Consider the following 13,745-nt stretch of genomic DNA (forward strand, 5'->3'; position numbering starts at 1 on the left):
GACTTGAACACCTTGAAAGTTCAAGAGCTCATAGGGTCCATACAAACTTATGAGATGAAACATCTAGCTCCTAAAAAGAACAAAAATGTTGCTTTCAAAGTTATGAATGAAGAAGGCGATAGGCAATCAAATGAGGATTGCAGTGATGAGAAATTAATGATTCTCACAAGACAATTCATGAACTTTCTTAAGAATCAAGATCCAAAGAGTAGAGATTCAAAAGGTATAAATTCTAAAAATGGGTTTGTCCACTATATTGATGGTGGGTCTAAATCTCGCAGGTCAAATGAACGAGAGAATCTAAGATAAAAGGTCCAATGTTTTGAATGTGAAGGCTATGGACACATATCTTTGGAATGTGTCAACACCTTAAAGAAACAAAAGGATGACAAGAATAAGGCACTACATACTACTTGGAGTGACAGTAATTTTGACTCTGAAAATAATGAGAAGACCATTGCACTTATCACGATCGTAAGTTTGGATGAACCAACAAAGAAGGATGATTGTGAAGATATGAATATTGAATTTATCATGAAGAAATATGATGATTTGTTGGTTGCCTCACAAAAGCTCAGTAAACAAAATAGTGAGCTTGTCAAAGGTATTGTTGTATTGAAGTTGGAGAAAAACAAGATTGCAAACGAGTTTCAATCCTCTTATATAGATTGCGAAAAGGCTAGTACATGTATGAACGAAAAATTAATGTTTTGCAGAAAAAGTTCTCTGATTAGAATAAATTAAGAGTGGTGATTTTCCCACTCCTTTTTCTTCTATTTTATCCACTTACACTCCTTTTTTATAACTAAAAAATGAGTGTAAGTGGATAAAGTAGGAGTGCGGAAATCATTGCCCTAAATTAATTGCATCTTTAACTTCTGACGGCAAAGCCCTTGAACTTGAACTTAAAATTTCAAAGGAAAGAGTTGTTTCGTTAACCATTGGTGCAGAAAAAATTGACAAGATGATTAGCATGGGAAGAAAAGATGGTGACAAATGAGGCTTGGGATTTGAACCGAGTAATAAGTCTTCCACTGAGTCTAAAACAAAGTTTTTCAAATCCTCTTCACCTATTGAACCTTCTGCCGCCCATGAAGTCAAGAAATTCATTCAAATTTGTCACTTTTGTGGAACTTGGCCACATAAGACCAAGATGTAATAAGCTTCGAAATGAATTTGTTAGTTGAAATTCTCATGTCATGGTGATTTATCAAATACTTTCATTATTCATATTGCATTCATTGCATGTTCGGTGACTCATACAGTTGAGGGAACCAAGACCGTGGTCGCTGTTTTCCTTTAGCGAGCTTGAGGCAATCGTGACCAGTATTGCATTCAACATAAGGAGAGTCGAAAGATCATCCCGTGACAGAAGTTGAGTTATGAAGAAGCTAGTAAACATCATCTAGAGTGTGTCTAGTGTAACAACCCGGTCCTTAATTAGTTTAAAAGTTGACTTTTTGATCGGGAAGGAATTTGGGGATTTCAGTTATACCGTTGTGTAGAGCGCAGCGAGATGAGTCCGTAGACACGTAGTGGACTCAAATCGGAGTTGTAACGAAGGAGTTACGATTAAAAGAAGTTCAGTGGTATAATTGTAAATATTTCGAAGTTCAGATTTTATAAACCTAGAAATTTCTGGATTCGGGGAGGGCTGGAGCAGTTGATTTTGGGAGCTGTTTTCTCTCAGCTCTGACCCCCGATTTAGGCAAGACCAGTGCCAAACGAACCACCAAACGTCCCTCTTCTAGCCCTACCCCTTCACCACCACGATCCACCGCCATATTCGCCGGAATCTGCCACGAAACAAGTGGTGCTGGACAGTTTTTGACAGAACTTGCAACCTTTCGCTCTCCATCGTCCGGCCATCAAATCGGACGAGTGATGTATGATTTTCTAGCTATTTTCATGCTCTACCTGCTGGTTGGATAGGATTTCAGAAATTTCAAGTGTAGATAGCTCGATTTACGAGTTAGGTTTCAGCCAATTTTGAGAGCATAGTTTCGGCCAGTTCCGGCCACTTTTTGGGGTATATCCAAAAACAAAAGTTGTTCCAAATGGGGTGTTTTACCTAAGTTAGGAGTTCGGGATGGCGGTTCGGAGTTTTTCCGGTCGCCGGAAATTGATCAAGCCACCCACACGCTGCCGGCACGTGTGGCGGCGCGTGGGCAAATTGGTGGAGACCATATTCAGTTTTAGAATGATCCTCGTGTCATCACGAGTGCGTAGGATTTTGTGGATCTCGATTTGGTTAACGTTTGAACCCCTAACGGATCTCGCATCTTGTGTGATTTTCGGGTTCAATAGTTTTGCACCGTTGGATCGTAACCATTTTCAGATAAGTTAATCTAAACGTTCCAAGGATCGTATAGTATTTGACGGATCGTAAAAAAAGTCCCGGATACTCCAGGAATGCAAACCCTAAAACCAGGTTTACGATAAATAGTTGATTCTGGATCGAGAGCAGAAGAAAGAACTACGTGTGGCTTGATCCCTCGAGAAAGGGTATGCGTAGGCAGCCTACGATTAGCGAGTGCAGCCACGAGTTGGAGTTCTCGGTTTGTGTTCTGTTTATCAGGGTATTTTGGTCATTTACGACCCACACCATCAGTGTCGTTTTAAGCGAGATTCGACCGGATTCCAAAGTGGAATTTGGGTCGGGTCGTTTCATCTAGGATAAGTGTGTGATTATTTTTTGTAATCATCGTTCCATAATGGATTTGTTTTGGATTAAGGAGTTCTGTGGATTTTCCTCAGAGGTGGAGATTTACCCCGTAAAATAAATCTATGCATGTTCCTTTATTTTATGCTCTGCACATTTCAGGATTAATAAACCATATCAATCATACTACCAAAGTTTATTTTTATGTATTGATTATAATTTTAAATTTGCCGTCCGCCCCCCCTAGGCATTCTCAGTCATCCTACAAGTAATTTTATTGTCAGATTAAGTTATACTATGTTTGATGCTCCGTCGGATAACATCGAATCATACAATTTTTTTTAAAAATTCTTTGATAATTGAAGTGAAAATTGAAATTGAAATTACATGAATTTTTTTAGTAAGATTCATATGACAAAATTATTTTTTCATTTGTTTTTGCCAAATCATTGATAATTCATTTTAGCCATTAGATACATCCAACAACTGCCTAATACTAAAACAAGAAACATCTTTCCTGATTCTCTCTTCCCTCTATCTGCTTCCTTCATTGTCTTCCTCACTAGCCCACCCATCATCTGCTTCCTTCATTCGTCTCCTATCCAGAGTCTAATACGGTTGTACTAAACGAGTCCTTAAGGTCTAAAACCACATCAACTCTTTTGTTTCCAATCGACAACTCTTGAGAAATCCTTTATTTTTTTGCTTTGCCTTCGCTATTTATTGGTTTCATTTCCAGTTGACAATCAATCTCATCTACGATTACTTTGTTTGATTAATCAACTTTCATTTTAGTTACTATTTTTCCAGAATTGAGCATTGTAAATTTGGTTCCTGAAGAATTCATTTTGTGAACCAAATTGACGAGTGTTGCCCTATTTTAAGATGTAGATAGGGAGTATGATTGGAGTTATATTTTTTCAATTCCTCTCTAAAATTTGTATAAGAGATATTTTAGAGAGTCCATTGTAGATGTTCTTAGAGATAACTTTTTTCAAATTTTTTTTTTTTTATAGCTGTCAAAGTCCTATTTACCCCATTATTTAATTTGATATAAAATGTTATGGTAGGACCAATTCCATCCATAATAAAGAGTAAAGGGGCCATTTGAACAAAAAATTTAATTAAGGGACCAAAATGCAACTCGTGTACAAGTTAAGGAACTATTTGAGTCAAAAATCCTGTTTCTTTAATTTTAACATTAATATAGTTTCTGTTTCTTGGTTTTACTAAACACTAATATAGTCTCATTTACGCACCATTGAGGAAGCGCCTCCAAGAAGACTACTTAAAATTAACATTTTCAAAGTTTCTCGTGAAGAGCGGCTTCTCTAATCCTTCATCGCACCATAGCCTTCCTTACTGTTCACAAAACACGAACACAAGAAGACAAGACAAACCCTGGGCACAAGCAAGTAAGGCGGCCGCCTAGGGCTTCCAATTTATACAAATCTCTATATACACATACCTATGTTATTTATAAAAAAAAATGAATAATTATATTATATAAATATTATGTTAGGTCCAAATATTCTAAAATAAAAAGACCAATTATTGTAAAAAAAAGTTATCCAATCATTCAATTCAAAATTAACAAGAGGAAACTCAATAAAGGCCCACTCATTATAAAACAAAACAAAAAAAACTTGCCTAATTACTAAATTCAAAACTAAAAAGAGGAGACTCAATAAAGGCCCAATCGATTTTTAAACTTATATCTTAAGTCAATTAACCTAGTTGAATGAATTAAAAAATCAAATACATATATTTATCATCAACACCAAAACCTATAGCATAGTAGCTGCATAGAGTAGAGGTTTAGATAACCCCCAAAAAAAAAAAAAAAAAAAGTTGAAAATTGAATTTTGAAATATGTGAGCATTATTGTGAGTATTTTTGAAAATTGAAACAAGAGGTTTTAACAACATACAACATACTATTTAATATTATATTTTTAAAAATTGAAATATGTGAGTATTACTGTTGTTTTTTTAGAAGAGAAAATCTATTAATATTCCAAGAACAATACAATTGGACCTACACGTACAACGCAACCTCATTAAAACCTTCCAGGTAAAACCACATTGGAAACCCTGGGGAGGAAAAAGAGTGTCACACATGCATTGGACTATAAGAGAGTCAAAGAACAACGACCAAACGAAATAACATAGAGCACCACTATAAACTCAGCAAGACCATCCACCACAACCTAAAATTGTCAAAGAAGGACTTCTATGCATGCATAGTTCTTTGTACAATATCGAAAACAAGTTGTGGGCTTCAAAACAACAAGCAGAAGCACTAAACACTATTTCTCCCAAATCCAAACAAAACAAAGTGCAACTTCGAACCCAACAAAGAGCATCCCACCATAATGTAATCATGTCAAACAATGAGTGTCAAAGCGGAGCCAACCAAAGCACCAAAACCATATCATGATCTCCTAATCCAGACCCCTAAACTGACAAGCAGGGGGGATCAAGATTGGCCCCTTAGCATGACAAACTTGCAATAGAAGGTCACCATAATATGAACATTTATTGGATGCCAAGCCCACGAACATTCCAACAAATAGATCAGGGAGAATTGGTAGATCATTCTAGGCGATTCTCCATCACCTTAGCAGCACAAATTTTGAGACAACTGCTACACTCACTAAAAGGAACTAGGAGCACAAGGTGTCGCCTATAAGAGAGTGCAACACCACTCGAATCCGCAATCCCCATTGTAGAATAACCAAACAAGCTTGTGGAAATTGTTAGAAGAGTGGTACCCATCAACCCTAGCCACCGAAAACCTTGCCCAACCCCGAGAGGAAGAGGATTGAAACCACGTATCCAAGACTCCAAACACCTCTAAAACCACCGCCTACACCAGCACTAGCTCGCAACAAACACCTTCCCCACCCTAAAAGGAAGCAATCGGGTAGAAAAACACCCCCACATCCACGTAGAGATCCACGGAACCCTAGCCACCATCCCTAATTCGTCAGAGTGAAGCAAAAAAGCCCAAACCCGTCGAAGACAATAGCCAACCCTGACCCATCTCCCTCTGAATACGACATCAAGGCAACGACAAGACAAGGACAATAAGGGGACATGAGGGTAGAAGCCATAATCGTGAGATGCCAGGCGAAAGAGATTAACCCCATCCCAACTCAAATCCTGAAACAAACTAGAGGAACAAAAAGCAACTGAAGGACCAAAGAGAGAGCGAATCGATGCCAACTGAGTCGGCAACAGGATGGCAAGGGAGGACGACAACCACAACGAGCGCTGTCATATCAAGGAGAACGACAATGGTGGAACGTGGGGAAACCCTAATGTTGACGCACGACTCTCCTTGCGTAGCTACAGAGTGACTTGAAAATTCCACTTAGATAAAGACGCAAGTATTACTGTTCTTGTATGTGTGGTGTTATTTTAAGTGATGTTTTGAAGTATTTTAAAAAATTGTTGTGTAAAATATATATTGTTTGTTTCTTTTATGTTACAATTGTGAATTTGAGTTCAGATAATTTTCTTTTATATTAACCTTAATTTAAGATTGAGTTAATCAAGCTATGTTGGATTATATTAAATAAAAATAGATGATGTTGTGCCACATCATTTGAGACTCAAATTTAGTGCACAAATTTGGTATCTTATTGGTAACAAATACCCCATATTTTAGCATTAAATCACACCGCACAATCAAATCTCGCCACATACATCATAAGAAAACCCATGGCTACTACCTACCTCACCCAATTTCACCCTCCCGCCACGTAAGTTGAAGGACTATTTCTCCTAAAAACACTTAAAATTATTTTATAAATATTTTTATTTTTATTTTGGAGACTGACATTAGGCTAGGCTTCACATTACTACACTCCCACTAAATTTACGCGCAATTAGAATTAACAGACTCCCGTGAAGAGCGGCTTCTCTGCTCTCGTGATCACATTCACACGCACCGCCGCCCTACTTCCATGCACTTAACAATTCACAACACTACAAGCATGCCCAGACAAACCCACCAAAGTCGTCTCCCCATCTCACCCACCTCGATCCGAATCTTCTAATTCAACCCAATTTTAACTTAAATCATACCGCCCAATCAGATCCCGCCACGTACATCACAAGAAAACCCCATGGCTACTGCCTACCACCCGACCCTCACCCCTCCCACACCGAACAAATTGGATCGAGCTTTTCTTCAACTTTCTGAATCGGACCCCACACAAACAAACTCTCTCCCTTTCGTCCTTCTTCCTTATTCTCCACACTCAACCTTCACGTAAAGGCCAGCTCAGCTGCCTCCCTCTAAACCCCAACCCCCACCTTCATCTTCTTTTTCTCATCATCCAAACACACCCTTTTTCAGAAAAAAATACAAAAAAAATCCCAATTTAAAAAATAATAATAATCTTCTTCTCTCATTCCAGTTTCCATTTTTTTGTTTCTGGGTATTTAATTTTCATGCACGTAAGTAGTAAGAAAGCAGTAATTAATGGATGCAGAAAAACCCAGCATACTGGGTAGCTCCATCAAACCCACATGGGCATCTCTGCTCCTCCTCTTCACCGTCATGCTTGTCCTTTCCTACCAAACATTCTCAACCACGGCGGGTCTTCCTACATGGGTCGGGTCGATTTGGCCCGCCGCAGGTTCCGATACCCGTTCGGATCATCACCCGAGCACCTGTTCCGGGTTCTTCTGGGGCGTCCCCAAGAGGAAGGTGGTAATGTCGATCGAGGCCTTCGGCGGGGTCGGCGACGGGGCCACCTCCAACACCGAAGCGTTTCGGAGGGCGATTCTCCACATGCAGCGTTTCGGGGAGAGTGGTGGGGCCCAGTTGAACGTTCCTAAGGGGAGATGGTTGACGGGCAGTTTTAACCTCACCAGTAATTTCACGCTTTTTCTTGAAGAGGGCGCTGTAATTCTGGGCTCCCAGGTGAATAAAATATTCTATCTATTCTATTTTCTTTACTTTATTCAATACTTTTTTCTTATTTGTTTGTTTGTTTGTTTTCCCTATAAAATGATTAATTTTCGTTAAGATTTAGGAAATGGTTTTCTTGTTTGTTTGGTTGTTTGTAAAGATGGGTAGCATATGGGGGTTAGGCCGGGCGGTCACGGCAATGAGCCCTCTTCTGCACACAAGTTCGAATTCCTTATTGTAAATTAGGTTAATTTATAGTAAGATTATAACTTATGTAAAAAAAGGGGTAAGTTATTTAAAGGTTAATTTTTTAATTCTGGGTTGAAATGGGTAAAATTGAAACTCAACCCTATATGAAAACAACCCAAGAAAGTAAGCAAAACAGAAGGAAAAAGAAAATTACTGTGGAAATGGTGTTTTACTTTTCTTTGTTTGCTGTTGTAATGATGGCATAGATTAGGAGTGGTTTTGTTACTCATTACAGATGGAGGTCACGGTTATCATGTTCATATTACTTTTGAAGCATCTTCTATTAACAAAGGCATTGAGAAAGTTCACAGGTGTCTAGAGGGACCCCACGCCCCCACCCACCCAAAAATGTTTAATTCAAGTTCAACGGCATGATTCTCTTCCCTTGTGTTGTGTATATAATATATTGCCTCTTTTGTACTTTCTTTTGTTTTTCTGGGGTTCTGCTTTCTTTTGTTACTTTATTCATCTTTCAGGCAAATGAGATGAGTTGATTTTATTTTATTTTTCCAGACAAAAGAATGTGTTGATTTTAACAAGAATGGTCTCAAGTGAAGAGCAATTTGTGTGTTTAATGGTAGTATTTTTCCATTTTGTAATGACAAATATAATAATTATCACAGGCTCTGTCTCTGTGTGTCAATCAAATAGGATGCCAAAGATAATATTTCCATCTCAATACCTTTGATCAATTCTTACTTGTTTGAAACACCTATAAAATACAAATTTGTTTTTCAGTTTTTGATTCATCAGGTTGATTTTGCCTCTTTATTTATAGGATCCGAAGCAATGGCCTATTATTGAGCCGTTGCCTTCTTATGGAAGAGGAAGAGAGAGGTTAGGAGGAAGACATATAAGCCTTATTCATGGGGATGGTCTTACAAATGTTATCATTACAGGTACCAAAATTATTCATTTTCTTCCCCATGGCTTTCATTTTCTCTCCTTTGAAGTTGTGAATGGTGGATATCAAATAAGTGCATAGTGATTGAGACCAAAAAAGTACATTTATTTAATGAATGATTAACCAATAACCAGAGCATATTATATTCTTTGAATGTGAGTTAAACCTGCCTTTTATTATTCTTTAAATGGGCACATGATATTTTCACTTGCAGTTGTCTCTCCATGTCCCTGATCTAGAAGACTGAATTGTCATACCAATTTTCAGATTTATTAGAATTAACCAAGTAGTGCCACCAGTCTTTGATTTAAAATTTGATGGATTATCGAAATACGGTGGACATAAAAGCACCATCAAGGCAGTATTAGGCTTCATTAGGTGGTAGGTTAAGAACCAAATGGCATTTGTATACATTAATTAAGTTTTTTTTTTTTTGTGGTGCCACTACTAGGTGTCCAAAATCTTTTGTGATGTCTTTGATACATAAAAATTTGTGAACTATATCTAAGATACTCTTATTAATTTTTTTATCTTTCTGGAGGCATTGAGTCAATAATTATTTGGGGCCTTTCAGGTAATAATGGGACAATTGATGGGCAGGGGAAAATGTGGTGGGAACTATGGTGGAACAGAACACTGGAGCATACCAGAGGTCACCTGCTTGAGCTAATGAACACTCAAAACATTCTCATCTCTAACCTCACTTTCCTCAATTCTCCTTTTTGGACCATCCATCCTGTTTACTGCAGGTGCACATTCCCTGCCTTTCTCCTGATATGTTCTTTCTGTTTGTTTTTTGGAGGGTACATGTTTGCGTATCAATTTAAGTTAATGCTAATTTGTAATGTAGTTGGAGCTTAAAACAGTGAGATTTCATTATAGTCAGGAAAAAAACGATTAGGATTGTTGTTTGTGTTTGTTTTTGTTGTCTTCAAATGATCCAGCTATTTCTAATCTATTTCTCTCTGATTTGGAGAACTATAATAAAACAGCTCTTGATTATTTTTTTGGGTCAACAAAACAGCTCTTGATTGAAAAAAAGGGCTTGTTTTAGCATTTTAGATCCTTTTTATTTTTAATTAAGGGTTGATAAACTATCTTCCCACCTAATGTCAGAGGCATACTTTGAGCCCAATTTCATTTATCTTCGTTCTATGCTTAAAAAATAATAATAAATCGTCTGCTCATAGTTCTGTGTTTGTTTCAGTAACGTTGTTATCAAGGACATGACAATCTTGGCTCCTCTGAATGCTCCTAATACTGATGGCATAGACCCAGGTATGCTCCTCTTCTGTCAATGTAACATAACATCTATTCATCTAAATTAGTTTGAGAAGTTAACATTAAGAAACTCAATTATAATTTATGTGTATTTAACTTGTGTATGAATCTTGTTTCTATCACGCAAAGTGATTTATCTAAACTAATCAAAGAAGTTAGCATAAAGAAATTTATTTGTTTTGCAAATTTAATTTTGTATGTTATGTTTCAGATTCGAGCACTAATGTGTGCATTGAGGACTGTTACATTGAGAGTGGCGACGATCTTGTAGCAGTGAAAAGTGGTTGGGATCACTATGGAATCAAAATGGCTCGTCCAAGCTCAAACATCATAGTAAGAAGAGTTCATGGCACCACTCCAACTTGCTCTGGAGTGGGAATAGGTAGTGAGATGTCTGGTGGGATTTCAAATGTGACCATTGAGGATTTGCATGTTTGGGACTCTGCAGCTGGGGTGCGCATAAAAACGGACAAAGGTAGAGGGGGCTACATAGCAAATATTAGTATAAGTAACATACTGATGGAAAGGGTGAAGGCACCCATAAGGTTTAGTAGAGGGGCCAATGACCACCCAGACAAAGGATGGGATCCCAAAGCTGTTCCCCAAGTAAAGGGAATTTTTATTAGCAACGTGTTCAGTTTGAATTCAACAAAAGCCCCAGAATTGAAGGGCATTGAGGGTGCTTCATTTGAAAGGATATGCTTTAAGAATGTCACAGTACTTGGTCTTGCTCCATCTACAGCGTGGCATTGTGAATTTGTTTCAGGTTTTGCCAATGGGGTGTTTCCAGCTGCATGTCCTCAGTTGCAGGATATGGACGCTTTTGACTGGTGTCTGCAACGTTGAGCATCTGTGGATGCCTTTAGTTTGTGTTTTTTTCGGAAATATGAGGCCTGAGTTTTGAGGTTGGACTTCAATTACTCTTCCACAGTTGGGTGTTCTTTTGGAATCGAACACAAATCATATTATGGGGACAGGCATGATCAGCTCAGGCTTGGCTTTGCAAGTGAGGTACGTAGCTGGTGTTCAAGGAGATCTTCTATGACTGCTGTCTGGTGACCTATTCAATTTGCACAATGATGAATTTTTCTTGTGTATTGGATCCATTGTGCACAAGTCTGTTTGGTGATCACCAGAATCTACTGAATGGGTTACCATATTTTGGGCACTAATTATTTCCGTCAAGACTTATTGTTTATTTCAAACAGTTCATTGCCGTGGTGCTACACATACATACTCAGAAAATACACAGATTATAGTAACCCTCAAAGCTGGAGAGATGAAGCTGAACTTGTTTAGAATTGATACACAACAAGTGTAACTTTTTTTCTGAACTTATTCATTCATTGATGAATTTATGTTACGGATCTACAAGAGAACTTCTTGTATATTGTAGTTCACTGCCAACTTGAAGAGGCCATCTGACTTAACTGAGTTGTTCATCTTTCAACCAGAAATAGGAAACGGAACAGGAGAATACTCATGGAGGGCACAATAATTAAATCACAAGATACAGATGAAAGGATTGAAGTTTTTTGAATTAAGAAGAAATTTAGCTACATACATGTTGAGGGTTGCTGAGGAAATTAAGAGATTGGAACCATTTCTTTTCTCTTGATTACCATTTCCAGAATACATTGGAACCACACTTGTACTTGTCCTTACCTTCGCATTCCAATTTCAGATCATCAGATATAAATGGTACTTTCTGCATCCACCAAATTAATCAAATTAAACAAAACTCAACCCAACCCAACCCAACCCATAATTAATTTAATTAATTATTAATGACTTGAGTTTTGTACCTTTTGCTTGGCAAGATCTTGGCAGCCTGTAAAGTTTTCAGGGAACTTGCATGTCCCAAATTGAACTGTGAATGCTCTTGCAAAGTTTGCACCACTTGTTGCCAGCCTCTTCTTGTCATTCAGTTCCTAAAGTACAAACAATATACCCCAAAAGTTAATCACTACAATCAAGTCTATGCTTAATTTATGATTAATTTTTTTAAAAAGAAAATATATACATTAAGTTAATTAATTAATAAGCTACCTTGTTGGCTTTGCTCTTTTCTAGGTAATCATCAATGACCCCAGCATTGGCAAAGGAATTGGAGGCAGCAGCAGAAGCTGATGTGAAAGCAGTGGCTGCTAGGAAGAGCAAGAGCAGCCCTTCTTCCTTCACTCTTTTGAGAATCAGCAGAAACTCTAGCCTGTTGAGCTCTGATTGCAGGCACCACTTTCTGACCAGCTGCTGCCACAAAGAAGAAGGCATCTTTGCATTGAGCTCAGACATTGCAGTGCCAGAGATGGCATAGTTGCATGCCAACACACTAGAGTTAATCATGGCTGCCATTTCTTCTTCTTCTTACTAATAATACTTGTACTTGGAGAAAATTTCGCAATCTGAAATCAAAGGCTTGTACAAGAAGAGAAGAAAGTGGTAGGTATTGTGAGAGGGGTTGTAATTTTGGGGTTATGGATATTTGATAAGGAGCGATTGTGGTGGGAGTGTGGATAAGGTGAGATTGCCTCACTCCTATTGGCAAACTTTCCACTTCTTGCTACTGGTTTGGGACATTGGAGTTAATTTGTGTGGCGGAATTGTATTTTGGTCCCACTTAAGAATCCAAACTTGTGCTCTGTTGGCAGTTGTGTTGTGTGTAATTCTCTGGTAATAAAACACCGAGGTAGAAGTAATTAGTCAAGTTTTTTCATGGAAAGACGGTGGGAAATCATAAAAGTTGTTGACGCCAAAAATTGGGTCAATGAGATAGGACCCAAAAACACACACAAACACACTAAGAACACGGGCAATAAATTACGTCCACGGTGAGTTGTATGCTTGTTTTCACTATAGTAAACGGTATATTATATATATATATTTTTTTATCAAATAAAAACTTTATTAAATAAACTTTAATGGTACAATCAAAGACATCAACAAGACTCTAAAATACCAATCCCAAGAGAGCAACAAACTAACTTGCTAAAAGCAAAACTAACGCAGATAAAAGCGCACTAAACTACTGGCCACATCACTACAATTAGCCATAAGCACAAACAAAGCCCAGAAACCCAACATAACCAAAACCCTAAATCAACCCATGAGTCTAAACAAACCCTACCACCACCACCTGAAGAAGGGCCGTCGCGGCCACACCTACCACCTCATTCGTAATAGATCTGGGAAAATATGATTTTCATGATCTACCTGCGCATAAGAGCGAACAAATAAATGAAAACAATAACTTTGCCAAAGAACAATTGGGTGATTTGCAGCAACCTCCGTTAAAGATAATGTAACATCAAATTTAAAGAACATGAGCCGCGTTAGGGAACAGGTTTTGGTAGAATAGGATTTGATTGAGAATATAGAGTAAATGGAGTGATGGGGAACTTCAATCTAACCATGGCTTAGAAAAAACCACCACAAGAGGTTTTTTATTCAAATCACCCCAGTGGACTTAGGCCCAGTTTGGGATTTGTCACTTTTAAAAAGCTATTTTTTTGTGCTTTGAAAATAATTATTTGTAAAGTAAAGCGACTCCATATTTGGTAAACAATATTTTTAAAGTGCTGTTAGTACAAAAAACAGTGTCAAAACCGTTTGGTAAATTTTAATATAAAATTGTTGTAACTGTGAATAATGACTCAAATAGACATTATTTTAAACGTGTTATGTACTAATCATGTGGTGGTAGTGGTAGTGATGGAGTGGAGGTGGTGG

General features: G+C 37.8%; 2 protein-coding genes across 2 annotated transcripts; one reads left to right on the top strand and one right to left on the bottom strand.

Annotated features, from left to right (window-relative positions):
• The first annotated feature begins 6,834 nt into the window (after positions 1 to 6,834).
• Positions 6,835 to 11,449, top strand: LOC103327142 (Pectin lyase-like superfamily protein). Its single transcript, XM_008229427.3, has 5 exons — positions 6,835 to 7,597; positions 8,613 to 8,733; positions 9,313 to 9,487; positions 9,946 to 10,016; positions 10,231 to 11,449. Exons 1-5 carry the CDS (start codon positions 7,154 to 7,156, stop codon positions 10,863 to 10,865), a joined length of 1,446 nt encoding a protein of 481 aa, XP_008227649.2. The 5' UTR covers positions 6,835 to 7,153; the 3' UTR covers positions 10,866 to 11,449.
• An 81-nt stretch (positions 11,450 to 11,530) lies between these two features.
• Positions 11,531 to 12,534, bottom strand: PSAN (photosystem I reaction center subunit PSI-N, chloroplast, putative / PSI-N, putative (PSAN)). The gene is given in 5 exon segments (XM_008229425.3): positions 11,531 to 11,727; positions 11,825 to 11,950; positions 12,069 to 12,179; positions 12,181 to 12,276; positions 12,279 to 12,534. Coding segments are annotated over 5 exon segments (516 nt in total). The 5' UTR covers positions 12,372 to 12,534; the 3' UTR covers positions 11,531 to 11,637.
• Between the last annotated feature and the right edge of the window lie 1,211 nt (positions 12,535 to 13,745).

Source organism: Prunus mume, linkage group LG3 (genome assembly GCF_029339155.1).
Source record: "Prunus mume cultivar Tortuosa linkage group LG3, ASM2933915v1, whole genome shotgun sequence".
Lineage (NCBI taxonomy): Eukaryota > Viridiplantae > Streptophyta > Magnoliopsida > Rosales > Rosaceae > Prunus > Prunus mume.

Excerpts from the sequence above, each read along its gene's own strand:
- LOC103327142 (XM_008229427.3), top strand. The coding sequence starts at position 7,154 with ATGGATGCAGAAAAACCCAGCATACTGGGTAGCTCCATCAAACCCACA. Across the intron at positions 8,734-9,312 it reads TACAAATGTTATCATTACAG|GTAATAATGGGACAATTGAT; the intron begins GTACCAAAATTA and ends GGGGCCTTTCAG. Across the intron at positions 10,017-10,230 it reads TACTGATGGCATAGACCCAG|ATTCGAGCACTAATGTGTGC; the intron begins GTATGCTCCTCT and ends GTTATGTTTCAG.